At 38.3% G+C, this 21,935-nt stretch overlaps 1 protein-coding gene across 2 annotated transcripts; it reads left to right on the plus strand.

Moving 5' to 3' along the window:
- The first annotated feature begins 960 nt into the window (after positions 1-960).
- Gdap1 (ganglioside induced differentiation associated protein 1) lies at positions 961-20,619 on the plus strand. 2 transcript variants are annotated; one of them, XM_020177099.2, is made up of 6 exons: positions 961-1,181; positions 1,834-2,026; positions 12,990-13,163; positions 14,328-14,422; positions 15,308-15,422; positions 17,545-20,619. In XM_020177099.2, the coding sequence occupies exons 1-6, from the start codon at positions 1,065-1,067 to the stop codon at positions 17,925-17,927; spliced, it is 1,077 nt and encodes a 358-aa protein (XP_020032688.1). In that variant the 5' UTR covers positions 961-1,064; the 3' UTR covers positions 17,928-20,619. The 2 variants fall into 2 exon arrangements, with proteins under 2 accessions (XP_020032688.1, XP_073924837.1); XM_074068736.1 differs by having other exon boundaries at positions 1,094-1,181; positions 1,834-1,881.
- Positions 20,620-21,935: the final 1,316 nt, after the last annotated feature.

Consider the following 21,935-nt stretch of genomic DNA (forward strand, 5'->3'; position numbering starts at 1 on the left):
TGTCATTCAGGGGTCCTTCCTGCTTTGGGGAAGCCTATTGGCTTATTTTATTGTAGCTATTTACTTTGTTAGCTCTGCTACCAGATTCACATCTTGAGTGCTCAGGAATCAGTTTTTGCATGAGTTTGTATTTCCAGGATTCAGCAAAATGTCTGAAACACAACAGTGCTCGAATAACATTAGCAGAATGAATTATCAGGGCATTTATTTAATGGTCATATTTACATGTATTTATTGAAAGAAATTTTATCAATTTAGTAGAATGTTAAATTTCAAGAGGTATACAGTAATGACTAGCATGAAATTATGATTCTGCTCATGGTTATAAGAGACTGTAAAAAGCTTGTGAATAATATTGCATGCTACAATGTGCCAGATGTTTGGAGAGTTTTTTATTTATTTGGGTCTCACAAAAACCTTATGAGCGAAATAAAATGATGTCCACTTCAACTATGGAGAACATGGAAAAATCAGGACATGAACCCACGTGGTTCTGCTCTAAAATTTCCGCTGCTTCACAACGCCATTGTTTATTGGTTATTTCTGAGATTTTTTTCCCCGTGACTCCATAGTAGCATCTTCTAATGAAAACTCACCAGTCCTTACCCACTTGCGTCGTCTGTCCACCGGAACTTCCTTCCCGCCAAAGGAAGACCCCCGAGTGTCTTGGGAAATCGCTGCGTTCCACCCAAGCAACCTCCAAAGCCGAAGAGCAGTTTGCAATTACAATTTTTTTCTTACCCTAATAACCAGAGTCTCCTATTTTAGATTTTTTTTTCCCCCTAAAAATCGTCCGATGGCATCTCTCTCCCACCTGCCCCGCCCAGGTGACTTCGGCACTTGCAGAGCCTCACGGCGCGCGCACACCCCGCGTCTTTGCGGGCGCGGCTCCGCGGCTTTCTCGCGGGGAAAACTACACTTCCCAGAGGCCCGCGTGTCCGCGGAGCTGGTTTCCCGCGGGGGAGGCGCGGGGCAGAGCCCGAGGCCGCTGCGGGGCGCGGAGCGGAGCGCACGGCGCGGGGCGGACGCGCGAGGCCCCTCGCGTCCCGGATTCCAACCCCGAGATGGCTCGGAGGCGGGACGAGCCGAGGAGAGGTGCGCCCTTGATGGCGGAAGGCAAGCCAGACGCGGAGGTGAAGCTCATTCTGTATCACTGGACGCACTCCTTCAGCTCGCAAAAGGTACAGGCCTCGGCGTCGCGGGCCGAGCGGAGCGGATTTCAGCACCCGGACAGCTCCCTCCGGGGCTGGGGTCATGCCGGCCTCCATCCAGCTCCTTCCCTGGCAAGGGTGCGCCTGGTTGGGGAGCGGGGACAGCCAGTGTGAGATGGAAGGGCTGTGCCCCAGGCACTGCCATCATGAAATGCAACAGAAAAGCACCACGTTCAGCAACTGGCCTTGGAGGCCTTGCCCACTGCAGCCTGGAGAGACAGCACAACGCCTTCCTGCAACAGCCCAATCCACGTTCCCTCTTCTCCCCGTCCTCTCCCTCCTCCTTCTTCACATTCAGGCTCCTCAATAAGGCCTAGCATGCCTGCACTTCGGGTTCTGGTCTGGGCAGTACGGATAATTAGGTTTAGGACACAAAGAAACGGGTGGTGATGGGAAGGGTGACTATGTAACGAATATAGCTGGCATTAGTTTCGTTTCCTTTTTGTTTTCTTTGCAAGAATAGGACCTAGAATTTATCTCACTTACTCGTTCTAGAAACAAGAATCACTAAAAAGAATGTTAACAGTGTTAATAACTCAGAAAGGCTGTTTAGCTGTATCCCGGGAAGTCATTTTAAGTGAAAACTTAACCTGTGCTGAGTAACCCGTGTGAACTCTTCCAGGTGCGCTTGGTAATTGCTGAAAAAGCATTGAAGTGCGAGGAACATGATGTAAGTCTGCCCCTGAGTGAGCACAATGAGCCTTGGTTTATGCGTTTGAACTCAACTGGAGAAGTGCCTGTCCTTATCCACGGGGAAAACATAATTTGTGAGGCCACTCAGATCATTGATTATCTTGAACAGACTTTCCTGGATGGTAATGTTAAGGCTATTTGTGATTTCTTGGATTTACTCTCAACACAAATATGTGTTCTCTCTCTGCTCTCTCTCTCCTCTCTCTCTCTCTCTCTCCCTCTCTCTCCCTCTCTCATCTCTCTCTCTCTCTCTCTCTCTCTCTCTCGTTTTATGGTGGTGGTTTAGTGATTTAAAAACCTTTTCCATTTCCATAAGCACACAAATACAATATAGGTCAATAACAAATTTTACATAAGCTAATGTAACTGTTTGAAAGAATTTCATGTAAAGTACAAATGTTAATGTGTGCAAAAAACACCTGCAGCTTTTTTTTTTTTGTGGTGGTGGTGATTTATTAGCCTTTAAGCCAAATTCATAGTATTGATTCTAAATTTATACTATGAAAATCAATTTCATCTAACACACCAGAAGGTTTCATTTTAAAAACTAGAGGGGAAAAAGAATAATGAATCTTAGACAACAGACAATAGGTTATTAGTGTAATTTGGGTTCTTTGCCCTAGTTACTTATGTATAGTTTGAATTTTTCATCTTTTCTACAGAATTCTAGGGCTTAAATTTGCATACTTTTTAAAGTAACATTCTTTTTTTGCTGGGACTGGAGTTTGAACTCAGGGTTTCACACTTGCAAAGCAGGTGCTCTACTGCTTGAGCCACATCTCCAGTCCATTTTTGCTCTGGTTATTTTTGGAGAGAGTGTCTCAGGAACTATTTGCTAGCCTTGAACATGATCCTCCCTATCTCAGCTTCCCAAGTAGCTAGGATTATACTGGTACCTGGCGGAAATGATCATTTATTGGTAGCTTATGTATTGGGAATTTTATAATCTCTATTCTAGTCATTTGTCAAAAGAACTCATCTCAAACAGGCGTTGTAGACTAGTTATTCCTGTTTTGTACAGGAGGAAAGAGAAACAGGATTGTCCGAGGTAATATGACCATTTTATGGTAAGGTCTGTGGTCTCTAAAACCTTCACATTGCCCTGTTTCCCACTCACACATTGTTTGACTTGTTCCTAATGACAACCCTTCCAGATGAACTGTAGCTTCAATAATTTGTCCAAGTTTACACAGTCCATCATTGGCAGAGCTCAGAACAGAATGAGGGCTCCTAGCTTCACCCAAGTGCGCTTCTTAAAAAGAAGCTACACGAGATGAAGTTACTTTTAACATGGCACCAGATATGCCGATACAAACTATGTAGGATGAAACCAGCATATAACTCCAAATTAGAAAGCTGAGGGAGGAAATTCCTAGGTCAGAAAAGATTTGAGGGACCCAGGAGGAAAACGAGTATGAGATCTACATGGGGAAATTAGATCAACAATCCCTATTCTTTTTTCTTGCTGGGAGGATACCACTATTCTTAATCTAGATGTTTGTGTCCTAGGATTCAGAATTCTAATTGGCGGTGTTAATTAAAGGTAGCCTTGGCCTAAACCAAATGTTGTAATGAACTACTGAGACTTCATCATTACTTGCTATTCCTTATATGTTTATATGTTGGCAACTGTACTGAAAATGGATGGTTACTAATTGATTTAAGATAATTTTTCTCAACTTGAGCTTTTTGGAAATGGATAAATCTATTAATTATGTTTCTTGGGAGAAGTGATTACAATAATATGGACAAAACAAAATAATTGTGTAAGAATTCTATCTTAAATGGTCACTTTTAAAAAATACATATAATAGAAAATCAGATTTAAATAGAAAATCAGATTTAAATCTTCTGGTAACGTTGATTGAACTATTATGTCTGTTACTATTCCACTTCTACTCCTCCTCCATTCCATCCTTGTTTTCTCCTTCTCTATACAATGTTTTCCTCTTAAGAAATTGAGCAATAAAATAGTGTTTTACAACATAGTAATGGTACTGCTTATTAGATTTTCTTAAATTTTCCCTTAGGCTTCCTCTTGTGCTTTTATTATATACTAATAACAAAAATGAAATACATTCTGAGTCTTGCTATGTAATATGTAACCAAGGAAAATACCAACTTCTTAAAAATGACTGCTAAGTTAGAGGAGAAGGTACTGTGGATTAAGAGATAGAATGGGAATATGGAAAATACCAATTTTAACTCTGATTGAACTATCATAATAAAATCAAGAATCCTAGTTTTTAGTCTGATACTGCTATTAACTTCTTGAAGATCTTTGATAATTAAATTTCTCTATTTGCTTTTTGAATTAGGTGATGTCATTTTATCAGTTGAGATAAAACATACCCAACCAACTCATATTTCACTCTTTCACAGGAGAGTAATTATCCAGTAGAAAAGGATTTAAAAAAGGAGTAATATTAAGGGGCCTATAATTTATGGTAGATATGAAGACAGCTAGTGAACAATTGTTACAAATCAAGACTAGTCCAGTTTATAGGCCAACATGAAGTTTACCTCAGAATATTGAAAAAGTTTAAAAACCAGCAAACATAAGTGTTATTATCATTATTATTCAGATATTTAATTTTTTTTGTCATGAAGATCTCATGGGAAGTAGGAAGAGAGCCAAACAAGACGTAGACAAATGTTATCCCAATTGTCAGGAAGGAGAGGGTGAATTCTGCTGGTCCTTGCTATTTAAAGTATGCTCCATCTACCAGCAGCACTGGCATCCCTTGTGAGGTGGTTAGAAATGCAGAACTTTTGATCTCACAACAGATCTAGTTAGAATCTTTGTCTTAACAAGAGCCCTGAATTATTTATATGGTATGTACATTAAAGTTTGAGAATAATGTTATAAATTACCATGTTTAAACTTTAAGTACGGATGTAAATTACAATATTTAAGCCTGGCAGAATTCTAGAATAGGTTGCCAAAGTTTTTTTTTTTTTTTTAATAGGCTTGTCAATTGGATAGTTACTCTTCTGAGAAAGGGAAAGAGTAGAATATGAGTTGGTTGGACTCGTTTTTATCTCTGCAACTCATGAGAGTGCCAAAGGATTTTAAATGTATATTTTTAATTTTTGAGTCACTTAGTAGAAGGAACCACTTATGTTTTAGATTGCTGGAGCATGTTATAAATACTTTTAAAGAATGTGTCTATTATTTGCCAGTCATAGTTCTAGATGTAGTGTATATTGATTTAAGTAGAGCATTTGAGATTATTTTATGATACCCTTGTGGAATAAAGGAGCAAATATGGCTAGAAATGATAGCAATGCAAATTTGCATGTGCATAAATTACCATATTAAAGAATATTCATTTATAGATTTCTTATACCAGGTTGCCCCTGCAGTTATAGACTCTCATTTTATGTATAATAATTTTATCATACTTTATTTTAAATATTTATATTACTTATAGAGCACTGTAAGCACCATGAGGTTAGAGACAACAATGTCTGTCTTCTGTCTTACTGTCCTGTTTGTGTTGCACAGTGAATACTTTGTCAGAGGTGTTTAATAAAAACTTTTGAATGATTAAAATGAATGAATGATTGAAATACATGTCAGCCTGGATGGAGAGCTCTAGTGGTTTTTTTTTACTTGTGGTGCTAGGGAGTGAATCCAGGGTTCCCATGCTAGGTTAGTGCTTCCCACTGAACTATACCACTAACCCTCTAGTGATGCTCTTATAGGCCTCTATTCCTTGATTTGAGACTAACAATTGTGTAAACAAATAAAGGCACAGGAGAAATGGTATTACATTTGTGGATGACAGAAAAGGTGGGGTGGTTAAAATGATGACTTAGCTTATGAAATGTTTCTCATGAGATAATAAAAATGGGAAAAACTGAGATACAGTTTAACAAGACTAAGATAACATGTGAATTTTGCTTTTTAAAATAGGCTGCATTAAGTAAGGATGAGGGTCCTGATTGATAGTAAGTTTCCAATAATAAAACAAAAGACTGGTTTAATCTCAGAGTGTTTAAAAGTATCTTCTATCTAGACTGAACAAGTCATAGTCCTTTGCATTCTAAGCTGGCCAGAACATTTGGCATTTTGTTTAGTTATGGGATTTGGAGTAGTATTGACAAGTTAGAATGGTAATAAGTGGGTGGGTTCCATGAGGTGTAATGCTGCCCATGGTTCTGATAGACCCTTCATCTACAGAGCAGGATGTAGTGAACTGGCATCTCTGTTGTCATTTGCTGACCTTTAGGAGTCTGTCAGCTGATGATTGTACTAAAAATGATGGCGTGCTGAACCATCTTGTGTATCAGTATTTAGATACTTACATTCTTGTACTTTTGTGATAATTCATTAAATAGTTGGTAGTTTTAGGGGGAAAATTTGAGAATCAGGGCAATCCTCTTCAAGTTTTAGCCTATAACAGTGAATATCTAACTTAGATAATAGCTGTGTTTGATTTTTGTTTTGAAAGCAGGCACATGGAGGAATGGTAATAGATATGAATGATATTCCCAAGGTCAAGACCTGGGTCCAAGAAGGGATTTAGAAGTATCAATTGTGACTACTCATTGAAGACTGGCTAAGAGCTCTCTTCCTTCTGTTTTCAGTAGTCCTTTATTGGGTGTCAATTAGGTGCAGGATCCTGGGATACTTCAAAGATACTTCAAAGATCCCAAATCATTATAAGCTTACTAATCTTCAAGGATATTTTCTACCTATACATTTAATAAGAGTCCTAACCTGTCCTTGATATATGCATATACTGCTATTTTTATTCAGCTTTACAGGTCCTTTTTCATGTAAATGCTACCTTTTTCAATTTGGGCATATAATGAGTAGTTATATTAAAGCAAACAATTGAGTTAGATGAGGTATGACTCAACCACAGGGGATATGACAAGGTGAATAAACACACTAGTGTGGATTTTAGAACCCAGCTATTATACCATTCAAAAATCTCTTTCAATATAATTTGGCTACTAGATAATAAAAATATGGATATGAAGTAATTATAAAATACTAGGATATATGATATTTATTATTGCCAAGTTACTCAGTGGTAACTTGGAACCAAGGATGTTATATGGTAAATACTGAATTTTGGTAATTTTATACATAATAGTTTTCTGAACATAGTGCCCTATGTCTTATGTCTATCATTTAAAGTATTTCTAAGAGGTAGAGTATGGTTTGCAAATAAACTATTATGATATAATATTAAAATCATATATTAAGTCTGACTAGGAAATATAAATTATTTTATAGATACAATTTTATTAATATTTATTGAAACTCAAGTATAACATTTTAAAAAGAACATTAATTCTGAAGTCACTATTATATTAAGACATAATTCTTTAAGAAACTGCCAATTATTGTGGTTCATAGGATAATTTTATGTCCATCAATAAAAGGCTTTTGTGTACAGTTGAATAACTTTATGTACCTTTTAGCATATCTACTGAAAATTGCAAATTACACAAAGGATGGAGAAAATATGGCACATGGTAAGGAAAAGAAAATGAGTCTTTAAAACTAACGATTGTATCAATAAAAGTTATTTTGGAAATAGCTTTTTATTTTGTGATTTGGCCAATTTTCACAGAGGGGGTTTTAAAAGATAAATATAGCTCTGTTATATGTCTCCAACAATTAAAACAAATTGTGATAACACTTTAACACATTCTGTTGAAAGTATTTAATATAATGACAATTAAGAGTAACTGATATAAATTAAATATAATTGTATATACTTCATATATCTATATGAAACAGAACTAAGGAATCTCTTTTTTTATTATTCATTCATTCACATGTGCTACATTGTTTGGGGAATTTCTCTCCCCTGCTCCCCGCCCCCTCCCTCTCCCCCCCACCACCCTTGCTTCCAGACAAACCTGTTCTGCCCTTATCTCTAATTTTGTTGAAGAGAAGACATAAGCATAATAAGGAAGACAAACCAGAGAGATTGCTAGCATTGCTTTCATGTACAAATGTGTTACAACCAAGTTGATTGATCTCTAACTGATCTTACTGGTTCCTGATCCCCTTCTTGTGTTGACCTCTGTCACTTTAAAGATCTAAGAAATCTCTTGCAATTGCTTTAAGTGGGATGGGGAGGGGGCTGAGGGGGAGCGATGATGGGGGCAGTGTAACTAATGTAATAAAAGTCTAATTAGAGTTGTCACTATGAACCCCCCCATATAATATATCCAAATAAAAATTTATTAAAAAAAATAAGTATAATTATATAATATAGATTATAATTAATATGTTAATTATAATTAATGTAAGTTAAAAAGTAATATAAATATGAAATTTACTGAAAAAGGCTACAAATTTGTCTTTGTCTCAGAAAATCCTGGAGGCATATCATATAGTGAATATAAGTAATTTGATACCATATGTTTTTTCTCATCTATACTTAGATTTGACCCTTCTAGTACCAAAGTTACCACAGTCTTGAATTGCAGTCGGTTCGTAACCATATCTTTGGTTTCAGGTTATGACTTGTTTACCATTATTCTATTTTTTAAAAGGCTGATGTATGACTAGTTGAAGGGCACAAGGCTGTGTTACATATATTGACATATATTGATGCCCCCACTACACAATCTAAAAAAAAAGTAGCGAAAGGATAGAATTAGATTTGAAGTCTAATCTGTAATATTTGAGCTACTAAGGAAGACATGATGGTGCTTCAAATACACCTAGAGAATTGTGTTTCTTGAAAACAGGGCACAATAATACCTCCTGTTTCTAGGGATTGTAGAAAACCAGAGCAGTGAGTTTAGTGAAATAATGGAAACTGATACCTTTAACCTTAATTTCTTTTTGATTTTTGCTTTTGGAGAAATCTAATGTTACTGTGTTTTGTTGTTTGTAAAAATGGCCCAGAGCCATTGTTATTCTACTCAGCGATACAGGGGCCACAGAATGTCCAGGGCCACTTGTTTCCGCTAAATAGCAGCAGAATACTTTTATTGTCTCTGATTTTTTCTCTCTTGGTTTCTTCTGCTGTTACCACATCATTCTGCTTTATGTCTACCTACTGCTTTTGAATTTGCCATCTTAAGTGTATGTGCAATACAAGACCTGCTTTGCCACTCAGGTCTAGGAGTCAGGTCTTGTGGCTGTTTATTTACTTGTCTGGTGCTGAGGATTGAGCACCAGGCCTCATGCATGCTCAGAATATGCTCTACCATGGACCTACACCCTCAGCCCCTGTTTACTCTTCTACTCACCAAGCCTGGCCTCTGCTCTTGCAGCCTCACCCCCAATGCTGGCACCTCCTCTCATTGCCTGCATCTGCTCTGCCCTGTGTGCCCTATATTGCCTTTTCACCCCTGATTCAGGTGGAATACCAAGAAGAGATACTCTTTTCTTTCTTAGTATTACAGCAGAGGTGTTCTATGGAAGGACTGGAAAATAAAATATAGTGGGTGTGAGAGCAAAGATGTCCTGAGTAATACTAAAGGAAACTCCCAGTTATCTTTTTTGAAAACCTTTTTGTGGAGGCAGCAGTCACTGTTGTGCCCTGGTGTAAGGGGGAGGTTTGCAGTGCTGGACAGGGTATCCTTGAAGTGGGCAGGGAAAGGGAGATGGGAAGAGTGTGTGGGTGCAGTGAGCATCTTGTGCTGTGTCTCACCAAGTGCTTCAGGAGATAGCAGACAGCAATGGCAAGTAAGTAGAAGAAAATTACTTGTATTTGTTCTCCTTTGAAGAATTCAGGCTTGGCCAGATGGAACTGACCCAGAAAGCAATTAGATGTTGTTTTTCCTTCTCTCGTTCACTTTCCTGGGAAGGAAGTGGTATGTTCTTCTGGAGAAGGCGCCAGGGTTTGGCACCAGAAAGCAGTTAGAGTCAGGAGCCATAAATTTGACATTTGGGAAGCGTTTGAAAGTGTTGTACTGTTTATGCTCATTAACCTGGGGTTCTTGGACCCCGAAGACAGTGGCTCTTAAACTTTTTTGCTCTCAGGATCCCTTTGTATTAAAAGTTATTGAGGATGCCCAAGAGCTTTTGTTTATGTTCGTTGTATCTGTCAGTATTTTCAACTTCAAAATTAAAACAGAAAAGTTTCAAGCTCTCAAACCCTCAAGCACACATCCCACTAGCTGTCAGAGTGATGAGTCATCATGTTTCGTGTGGCTTCTGGAAAACTCTGCTATAACTGAGAGGGAATAGGAGTGACAAAGTGATTAGCACCTTCATGTTACTATCCAAATAGCTTTGATTTTGTGGTTCCCTCAAGGTGTCTTGGGGCAGTTTAGGGAGCCTCAGTATACATGTTGAGAATTTTGCCCTTAAGGGTTTATGAGTAGAGTTCAGGAGATTGGAGATTTGATGAGGAAAATTGTGTTTGTATTCATTTACTTCTAAGAAGAATTTTATCATTTCCCTCCATTACCAATGTAGACACAATCTGTTTTTTTTATTATTATTTTATTATTCATATGTGCATACAAGGTTTGGGTCATTTCTCCCCCCTGCCCCCACCCCCTCCCTTACCACCCACTCTGCCCCCTCCCTCTCCCACCCACCCCCTCAGTACCCAGCAGAAACTATTTTGCCCTTATTTCTAACTTTGTTGAAGAGAGAGTATAAGCCATAATAGGAAGGAACAAGGGTTTTTGCTGGTTGAGATAAGGATAGCTATACAGGGCATTGACTCACATTGATTTCCTGTGCGTGGGTGTTACCTTCTAGGTTAATTCTTTTTGATCTAACCTTTTCTCTAGTACCTGTTCCCCTTTTCCTATTGGCCTCAGTTGCTTTAAGGTATCTGCTTTAGTTTCTCTGCATTAAGGGCAACAAATGCTAGCTAGTTTTTTAGGTGTCTTACCTATCCTCACCCCTCCCTTGTGTGCTCTCGCTTTTATCATGTGCTCATAGTCCAATCCCCTTGTTGTGTTTGCCCTTGATCTAATGTCCACATATGAGGGAGAACATACTATTTTTGGTCTTTTGGGCCAGGCTAACCTCACTCAGAATGATGTTCTCCAATTCCATCCATTTACCAGCGAATGATAACATTTCGTTCTTCTTCATGGCTGCATAAAATTCCATTGTGTATAGATACCACATTTTCTTGATCCTTTCGTCAGTGGTGGGGCATCGTGGCTGTTTCCATAACTTGGCTATTGTGAATAGTGCCTCAATAAACATGGGTGTGCAGGTGCCTCTGGAGTAACCTGTGTCACAGTCTTTTGGGTATATCCCCAAGAGTGGTATTGCTGGATCAAATGTGTAGACACAATCTGTATCACTGTCAGGAGTGCCTGTGACTTTGTTACGAATAGAAATCACAGATATGCTCACAGCATATTGTTATTGTAGTATTTTCATGCTTTTAAATGAGAGTAGATCTTGTTAATATGTTAAAGAGGTGTGCATATTATAACTTAAACTTACTTTGATAACTATCTTAATATAACTTCCTTTGCAATCCTATTTTACGCAGGACATTATTATTTTGAAAAGAGGTCAGTGGCACATGCAAGGTTAAGAAAACTTTTAATTTCAAGACTTTGGTCTGTTGTCCTCATAGAAATGATTACTGTGAATTGGTTGAGGTCCTGGTGATATTGTTGACATCCAGAAAAGTCTGCTTAGATTGCTGATTGAAATATGTGGTGTTAAGCGACTGGCTGTGGTATAAGTGACTTACCCTTGTTTCCACATGGGGTCAGCAAGAAGTGTGCTCTGTTTGTAAACTCTGTGCAGAAGCAGTATGTAGTCAGTACTACATTCTTGGTTATTCTAATGCAGCTTTCAGCACTGGTTTCTGCAGCAAGGAGTTAGAAATTTGCCTACTGGCTTGAACAGTAATCCATTTTCTTATTTCTCAGAGTCAGAAACAGTCTTTTGGCTTAAAAAACTTGTTCTCCTTGGTCTGGCATTAGGAGATCTTGCCTGAAATGCTCTGCTGATAGCAACCAACATTGAATTGTCAATGTTTATGAATGAGTATGGGCTGCCCAAAAGGATTCTAAATTAAATAAGTGACCTAAGCTAAGAAATAAATGGTTACATTGGAATAAGCCAGTTGGCACTTTTCAGACATGGCATAAGAGATAGAGTAGGAAATGATTCTCAGGGAACACTGCCTTGACTTTTGAGTCTTACCCTTCACTTCTATTCTTTTTTGGATAGTCTCTGAAATGTAAGCCCTTGGAAGATGTTATTGTAATATAATAAAACAGAGCATTACATTAGGAGTCAGGTGACTTCAGTTTTGTTTTGCCTCTAATTACCTGTGGGATCTTGGGTGAACTTCTAGCCTTCATATCTTAATGTTCTCATTAACTGTTGCAGAGCTTTTTCTAGCTCAAGTATTCAGTAACTGAAAATTTTGGGATTCTCTCATTACAATTTATTGAACACCTATGTATCAAACATTGTGTTAGGCTCTGGGGATTTAACAGAGGACAATATGTGGTCCCTGCCCATTTACAGTCTAGATTTTAACCAGCAAGTGAGGATTCAGGTAGAACCCACTTTCTGGAGGTGAATTATTAGAAATCTGCAGGGAAAGTGTAACTGTGGTCTTTGAGCAAAGATTTTCCCTATTCCATACAGACTGTCATTTCATATGAAATGGGTGGGGTTACTCCTGATGTTAATTGGTACATAGAAAAGTGTGGTCCCTAATTATCTTCCCATAATTCACTTGACCTTTTATTGAGGGCCTAAAATGTGTAACCTAGATCATTGTTACTTGTCCTAAAAGAAATATACAACCATTTACAGGGTAGTAGGGGCTGTACCAGTATAGGTATGATGATTTTTGACAAACTTGAGCCAGTCAGGTGTTGGGCAGGGCATGCTTCATGGAGGAAGTGGGTAAAGAACTAAACTTTGAGGGTTGAGCAGGCGTTTGCAAGGTAGGAAGTGAGAGACTGTCAGGGAGATCATGGTTTGGGATCTGGTACCTCAGGCCATTTCAAATGGTGACTGTCTAGGCTCATGAGATGGCATGTTTTAAATGAACTGATACAATGAAGAATGTCAATGATGAGGGCTAGGGTTTTTCTTTTGGGTGTAGCATATCATTTGTAACTTTTCCTCCAATGTTTATGTTTATATGTATATTTTAGAAAGAACACCCAGGCTGATGCCTGATAAAGGAAGCATGTATTACCCACGGGTACAGCATTACCGAGAGCTTCTTGACTCCTTGCCGATGGATGCCTATACACATGGCTGCATTTTACATCCTGAGCTAACAGTGGACTCCATGATCCCAGCCTATGCAACCACAAGGATTCGCAGTATGTAAAACCTTAAGGTTCTGAAATGCTGTCAGAAGTTTTTTATTTCATTTTGACACCTAGCATGTCTCATGGTTATTGAGTTTGCTTAATGGATGTGTGTGTGGATCTACTTAAGAAGTAGTCTGTTTAAACTGTTCCAGCCATTCAACTGAACATTTATTGTCTGTTGGACCCAATTTGTCAACTCTTGGGTTTGAGGACCAAGCTTGGATAAACCTTACAAGAATGATTGGGAAAGTGGAGAACATGACATGTTCTCATGAACAGATGTATTGGGAGTCAGAAAAACTGGAATCTTCCTGGGATTATGGGCAAATGAGTTCAAGTTTCTGGTCTGTAATTATTGTTTTGTTATGTGAGGGACCTGGACTAGCTAGAATCTAAGCATCACCTCTACATTGTGGTATTGATATTGAGCTGTGACACCAGTGTCCTCCCTCCCTCTGTCATGAGGATATTGTTGGGTCAGTGCGTGAGATGTAGAGCAGAAGGAGGTATGCTCTGTAGTGCAGGTGACTGGGGCCAGGAAGGCCAAGGAAGATGACAGTGATAAGACCCTGGAGTGTTTGACTAGAAACATTCAACTCCCGGTGTTCTAAGTCCAGGAACCATATTTTACCATTACATCATGCCTCACATTTGTCATGCCTAACCTTTGTCATCCTCTTATGTTATTTTTCTTCCTTTTTGGATGCCTCTCCTTTTCTCTCCCCTCTTCTTTTTCTTCTTTCTTCCCTTTTTCACCTTTCTCCTTCTCTTCTGTCCTGCCCTGTCTTCCTACTTCTCTCTTTCCTCTTGTTCTTTCTTCTCTTCCCAAGTGCTCATTATGTGATTTGAAACACATCTTCTGTCTACAGTTCTGTCACCTATAGTTGACAGAACTTGAGAAGAATGGACACATAGAGCAACCCACCTGCATGGAGCACTAGGATGGGCGGGGCCTTGCTCTAAGTGTTTCCTAGGAGCTTGTCAGCCAGTTCAGCCTGCACACTTTAGCTCTGTTTTAAAGGTGAGGAAACTGAGGTGCAGGACAAGGTATGCCTGAGGAAGTGGCAGTCCATTAGCCCCAGAACTCGTGCCCTCACTGAGTTTTTCCCCACTCTGTGTCTGGTATAGGAGGGAGAGAATACCTTTGCATTTCAAAAATGTTTTTATTACCAGGCCAAATTGGTAACACAGAGTCTGAACTAAAGAAACTTGCTGAACAAAACCCTGATTTGCAAGAGGCATACATCGCCAAACAGAAGCGGCTTAAAGTAAGTGACTAAGCTGTCCTCAGCTGACACCTGCTGTTTGTATTAAATGTTCTTTTTATAAATGAAGAATACTGTTTCTAGAACATTTGCCATTAAATGTTACATTTCTCTAGTGCACATGTTACAGTTGGCTTATGCTCAGCTTTTAGAAAAAAATTTCTTTATTATTTTTGATAGTCAAACAGTGATCTGAGAAGCAGATATTGAGCATACTGGTAGCCATGGAAAGTTATAAAAGGCAAAGGCAAGCTAATAAATAATTTGGGGAACTTCTTATAACTGCTGTTCCACCACAGCAAGAACTAGCTAGACTGTGTCTCTCCATGTGTTACACTGACTGGCTCTGTCCCTAATAAGTAGCAACAGTTACAGACTTTCTGTTGATTCTTTTCCCAAGGCCAGCCAACACATGGAAGCTTCTCCCATGTTACAGATAGAGCAAACAGCAGCACTCCCAACCCTCTCTCAACTTCCCATCTTCCTTTACCCCTCTTAGCTAAATGAGCTCCTCAAGAGAAATACCTGTGTATAGTCATTCTCCTTGTTCTCTACCTCACTCCCAACTCTCTATTTACTCATTCACTTACAGCTTCTCAAGTTCCGCTCACGACAGATCTTCCTTCAGGTCCCTCACATTCTTTGCCCTCCCAGCTCATCTAATTTCCTAGGAGTTGCCGATGAGCTCTGAGTCTGTTCTTGGATGTTTTCACAGCTGGGGTATTGCCCCTTAATTTTGTTCTGGGTTTGCAAAGTTATTCTATTTCTTCCTATTTTCTAAAAGAAAGAGGTACTAACTCTATAAAAATTTATATGTACTTCATGCTACATAGATTTTTATAGGCATAAATAACCTATTTAGTTTCTTTTTTGGGTTTTGTTAATTAGTCAAAGCTGCTTGATCATGACAATGTCAAGTATTTGAAGAAAATCCTTGATGAGTTGGAGAAGGTTTTGGATCAAGTTGAAACTGAGCTGCAAAGAAGAAATGAAGAAACCCCAGGTAGGTTCTCATTCTTAGTATTTTTCTCATTTAAACACCAGGAGTATTTATGGGAACATTCTTAGATCTTATCAGATATGTTCTGCAATCTGTTTTTTATTGTTGCTGTTTAGGGGCAGTATTAATTATTATTATTATTTTTTTTTTCTCTGCAAAATCATTTATTTGTTCTATATGACAATACACATTTTCATGGTTATATATTGTTAAAAATAATATTTTTATTCCTAATGATTTATGATCTTTACTCAACATAAAAGCCGAAGTATATTAGTTTATGTCTGAACCTTGAGTCAACCTTGGCTTAGAGGGTTGGTTTTGGGAGAGCATCCCAGGTTATTTTCTCCTCCTTAATCCTGACACAGAGAAGTTCTTCCTTGTTCTGAGGATTGCTTTGCACAAAGATTTCCTGCATAGCAATCAGTTAATTTTATTTTTATTTATTTTTTAAATTTTTTTATATTTTTTTTTCATTTTTCTTTTATTATTCATATGTGCATACAAGGCTTGGTTCATTTCTCCCCCTTGCCCCCACCCCCTCCCTTACCACCCACTCCACCCCCTCCCACTCCCCCCGCCTCAATACCCAGCAGAAACTATTTTGCCCTTATTTCTAATTTTGTTGTAGAGAGAGTATAAGCAATAATAGGAAGGAACAAGGGTTTTTGCTGGTTGAGGTAAGGATAGCTATACAGGGCATTGACTCACATTGATTTCCTATGTGTGTGTGTTACCTTCTAGGTTAATTCTTTTTGATCTAACCTTTTCTCTAGTTCCTGGTCCCCTTTTCCTATTGGCCTCAGTTGCTTTAAGGTATCTGCTTTAGTTTCTCTGCGTTAAGGGCAACAAATGCTAGCTAGTTTTTTAGGTGTCTTACCTATCCTCACCCCTCCCTTGTGTGCTCTCGCTTTTATCATGTGCTCAAAGTCCAATCCCATTGTTGTGTTTGCCCTTGATCTAATGTCCACATATGAGGGAGAACATACGATATTAATTATGATAGCAGCAATGCTGTTTATTATGTCTGATTAGAATAGTCTGCATCTTTGTGAAATATGTCTGGTGACTTTTCTGTACCATTTAAGTTATGATTGGGAGAGTCTTACCTATAACCTATTTCACAAATTTGTAATTATAATAGTTCAATTGAATAACCTGAGGAATTGTTTGAATGCCCTTTCTAGTTTTTTCCTTAGGCAGGGAGACAACTTCCACTCTGAAGTGTGAGGTGCATCTGTAGGCTGGCTAGTGAGTATTCTTGTAGTGCACCTGTGGACTTCAGGATTAAGCCATTGTCCTGGTGTATACATGAGGACCATTTGTACTTCTTTGGTAACAGAGTTGAAGACTATGTAACTCAAACATGATTCATGATAGGGACTCCCTTCTGCTTTAGATAAGTATAGTCATCCCTCAGTATCCAGAGGGATTGGTTTCAGGAGCCCCTGGAGATACCAAAACCCATGATGCTCAAGTCCTTTTTACAAAGTGGCATATAGCCTACACCTGTCTCTACCTGTATACTTGAAATCATCTCTAGATGATTTCTGATGCCTAATACAATGTAAATGCTATGGAAATAGTTGATATACTGTATTGTTTAAGGAATAATGATAAGAAACAAAGTCTGTACATGCTTAATACAAATGCATTTTTTTTTTTTTTGCAAATAGTTTTATCCATGGAACCTGGGGGCATGGAGGCTTCATAGAACGGTAGTCAGTGATGTTTCAGGCTTAACCTTATGGATTTTCCTAAGTACACCTGTTACTTTACAAATCAGTAGGAAGTATCTGTTAATCTGTTAACTCCTCTGGCTTGTAGGCTCTCAACTTTTGAATCCTTCACAAATGATAGAAAGACTTTGAGATCAAGTGGTTTCAATTTTACCTAGGGACTTGGGCAGTCAAGCCAGTCTCCTGTATCTTGGGGCACATTTCAATGGACTTTTTCTTTTTTAGAAAAAATTACTTAGAAATGTTATGCTTTAAAAGTTGAGAAAATGTACTGTGGCCCTTTTGCTCTACTTACACTTGCCTTTGAGGCTGAGACTACAGGTATCACTTAGAGTTTGTCTGTATAGAGCTTGTCCCTAATTCTTCATGTTTCTTTCTCTGATTAGAAGAGGGCCACCAGCCTTGGCTATGTGGAGAGTCCTTTACCCTGGCAGACGTCTCACTTGCTGTCACACTGCATCGACTGAAATTCCTGGGGTTTGCAAGGAGAAATTGGGGAAATGGAAAGCGACCGAACTTGGAAACCTATTACGAGCGTGTCTTGAAGAGAAAAACATTTAATAAGGTTTTAGGACATGTCAACAATATATTAATCTCTGCAGTGCTGCCAACAGCATTCCGGGTGGCCAAAAAAAGGGCCCCAAAAGTTCTTGGCACCACCCTTGTGGTTGGTTTGCTTGCAGGAATGGGATATTTTGCTTTTACGCTTTTCAGAAAGAGACTTGGCAGTATGATACTAGCACTTAGACCTAGACCAAATTATTTCTAGGGTTGTTGGTATCTGGTGGTAGTAACTCATCCAAGCATTCAGCTAAACCCGTGTCCACTCTTCCAGACCCAGTGAAGCATTATCCTGGGCAGTAGTAGAAAGCATCATTTACTTCACTCTTTGGTAGTTTATATGGGAAGAGGAGATTATGAAAATGGTTTTGTAGCTTGGTGAGACGACTTATTTGTAACCCTGAACTAATCCTGAAACATGTACAAGGTCAAGATATGTAAATGCTATTAGGTAGAGGATTGACCTTTAACCCAATATGTCAGTTCACGTTCTGAATTGTTTTTTTGAGAGAGGTCATTGTTTTGAACCGACAGTGATAATAAATGAGAGCTGCTCATAGCTTTTCATCTGGAACTGTCTGGATATGCTGAGTGTTGAGTAGTTAGGAATTCAGAAGCCATCTTTGTGGGGTTCAGACAGAAACAGGGCACAGCACTGCTTCATCTTACCAGTTTCAGGCAGAAGTAAGGGAGGCAAAAGGAAAAGGGAGAAGGAAAAACAGGAGAATGAAGTGTATATAAGATAGAGTAGTAGATTGTAACCTTCAGTTGCCTTCAGTGTCACTCATGTAAACGTCTCATTTAACTCCTTGTGGCCACTGCCCACACATGTGCTCCTTAATTGAGGACTCTTGGGGAGAGGGCTGGAAGTTACTGGGGATAGTGGGCTGGGGAGAACCCCAGGATTTACATATATAGCACCTCATTTGACCTTCATGAACCATATTCATTGATCTAATAAAGTTAACTGATTATATACTTGGTCATGAGATACCCATTAGAACATGCCTGGGTAGCATTTATATGAATCTTTTAAGTGATATTGAGATGGTTCCTTACAGTCCCCAACTTGACACCTTCGAGATATTATTCCTCACTCTCAGTGCCAAGTTCTGGGGGGCTTGGTCTCTATAGTCCTCTTTATGCACATAAATGGCATGTGGATGAATGTTCTAGGTAATCGGTAGCATCACATATGTTTAGGTAGTAGATTTCCTGATGAGAACCTAATACTCTCATTCTTTATTTGAGTACATTGGTGTACCAACACACAAACTGTTGTCCAAGCCTTGCATCTGTTTATGACTAACAAAGCCTTAAGAAGTTGAAGAAGGAGGAAAATGTCTAGCCTTAGCCCTTCGCAATTAATTTGGGGTGTGTGCGTGAAATATATAGCATATGCACAGGCATTTTGGGGGGCACTTCAATCTGTTTGAAAGAGACAGTTCTAGTGTGTCCCAGGAACAATCACGGGATTGCAATAGGAAAAATCTTTAAGGAAACAGAGAAGCAGTTTCCTTGCAACTGACTGTCAAGGTCTTAGGAGCAGTACCAGAGGTCTCGTGGTCAGCTTGTGCAGAGACCATGAGCTAAGATTCTAGGGAGTAACAAAAGCTTTCCTGGGCTGCCTCAGCTGGGCTGTGCAATAGCCAAAGAATGTACTGACTTTTTCATTAATAGGAAACAATGACTTTCTGATGGTAAAATTATTCTGTAATAACATTGTGATTCTACAATTCCATTTCATGATCTGGTTGTATTAGAAAGTCTTCATGAACTGGAATATGCCCCATTTATAAGAAATTAATAACACTCCAGAGTGAACTCAGATCAATAATAATAAATATACTTGCAGCTGTTATAATATCTTAATTTTGCACATCACTGTGTCATTATACGGAGTGTCTGGATCTGTTTGTTTCTGGGACATTCCAATCCATGTATTTATAAAAGAGCCTTAGAATTGATTATTCAGTAACTAATGTGTTTCAGATTTCTTTATGTTATTTTCCTCTATCTGTTAGAAACAAAAATTGAGACATGAAGAAATAAAAATTGGATTGTTATAATAATCTACAAAGGATATTTACCTATGAAAATGTTAAGAATAGATATTGGCTCTTCTTTTAACATATATTACTGAACTTGAGGGAATCTACTAGGACTTCTTATCCTTTTCTTATACAGTTTCATTGGAGATAGACTTGTGTCAATATTAAAGGTGAAACAGCTTAGCAATTTCACAGACACTTGAGTTTATTGCTTCTAAAATTTTTGTCTAGTGATACAATGACCAGTAGATGTCACTGTTCACCAGGAGTCTAAGACTGGGTGTGTGTTCATTAGGTTCAGCAAGCTTTCTGAAATGTTTCAAATGAAGATAAACATTAATGACTTTAGTTTTTGAAATTAGGGCATCTTTATTAGGATCATTCATCTGTGAAAGAGCTTGAGGCAAATGTAATACTGATTTGTGATGCTTTCTAAGTGATAACAGTACTACACGATGTCAAGCTAAAGTGTTCAACTGAACACTGTTAGGTAAATAGACACTTTTATATGTATGTATTTTTCATGGTCATTGGTGACTGACCAATGTGCTGCTCATTTCCCAAAATTTGTTTAAGTATCACAATTAGAAAATGCCTGAGGTACTAGTGCCATGCTGGCTATTTATGTCTCAACACACATCCATACTATTTTATGTTACTGCAAAAGGTTATGTTATATGCCTTTGAAACTCAAATAGTTGTAAATTGCTTGCTCAATTTTTAGTAATTGTTGTAGTGACACCAGAGTTGTAGATTTTTGGTGTTGAATGTCATAGAGAGATTCAAATACTATTCTGCCTGTAAGATCAATAAAGTAATTGGAAAATAAATATAAACCCTAAGACAAAGTACTAATTTTGTAATTGTTTTAGAAAAAATATATTTGTGTTTTTCATTTTAAAAAATCAAAGCATCATATGGTGATTAGAAAAGGTAAAATAGGCAGAAAGTTGATATTCAAGCTATTTAGCTATAGGACGTATTTTTTTATACATAAGTTACTGACTTCATTTAAATATTCATAATTTTATGGTTTAAATGAATGGCAACCTAAAGAATAACAAAATAGCTCTTTTGCAGCCCCTAGTAAGAGCATGAACACGAACACAGGAGTATTATTATCTTTGAAGAATAGTTTTGTCACATCGTTTGTTATTCTTATATTTGTTTTTCTTTTACTTTTTTGGTACTGAGGTTTGAACTCAGGGCCTTGCACTTGCCAGGCAGGTTCTCTACCACTTGAGCCATGCGCCTTCTTTTGTTGTTTGAGACAGGGTCTTGCTATGTAGCTCGGTTGGCCTTGAACTCACCGTATAGCCCAGGCCAGCCTGAAATTTATGCCTCATCCTCCTGAGTGCAGGGATTGCAGATATACAACACCACACCCAGCTTATTTATGTATATTTTTGACACATCTAGCTCTCTTTTTTTATTCCATATGGGTTATGAATGTACAAATTGCTATCAATGTTTCTAGCCTTGTTAAGCCTAATCATTATTGTAATCACCAAATAGAAATCAAGCACTATTTTTGTTTCACTCTGAACTAAGTGAATTAAGGGGAAGTCTAATTAGTCTAAGGGAGTCTTACCTCCCTTGAGTTTACAAACAAAAACAAAAGGCAAATACTCATGGAAAGTCTAGTGATTATATAACTCTGTGGTCTGCTCAGGAAAGAAAAAAGCACCATGGTAAAAACATAAAAGTCAAATCAGCATTCCTTTCATATTATTGTTGACTATTGGTCCATTTATCTTATTATCTCATTTATATAAAAATGTTTTGTTTTTCTAATACTCCAGAACAGGTATGTTTTAGTGAGGGTTTCAAACCAAGTGAGGAAATGTAATTTCTAGTGTGAGGATGATAGTTTTGTTTTAAATGTGTATAGCATTATGAAAACAAGAGGGAGAGAAAGTACTGATTTCATGGGTTAGGAAGGCAGTGCACTGATGAAAACCATATCCTTTACTGCTTGCACCGAGTTGAGAACAGATTTTTGTCTTAAGAGGGAGGAATGATTGACAGATGGTGACAAGGTAAGCGAGGTAGTGCAGGCTCTGAGGTAAAGAACAACAAAGCCTTTAACTTGAGACAAAACATGCCTATGATGGTGCATCTCATCCAGCATATCTTGTCATAAAGCTTTTTTTCCTTCTGCCTTT

This window comes from Castor canadensis, chromosome 3 (assembly GCF_047511655.1).
Source record: "Castor canadensis chromosome 3, mCasCan1.hap1v2, whole genome shotgun sequence".
Lineage (NCBI taxonomy): Eukaryota > Metazoa > Chordata > Mammalia > Rodentia > Castoridae > Castor > Castor canadensis.

Coding starts and splice junctions, on each gene's coding strand:
- Gdap1 (XM_020177099.2), top strand. CDS start 1,065: ATGGCTCGGAGGCGGGACGAGCCGAGGAGAGGTGCGCCCTTGATGGCG. Junction 2,027..12,989: donor TGAACAGACTTTCCTGGATG/GTAATGTTAAGG, acceptor TGTATATTTTAG/AAAGAACACCCAGGCTGATG. Junction 15,423..17,544: donor AAGAAATGAAGAAACCCCAG/GTAGGTTCTCAT, acceptor TTCTCTGATTAG/AAGAGGGCCACCAGCCTTGG.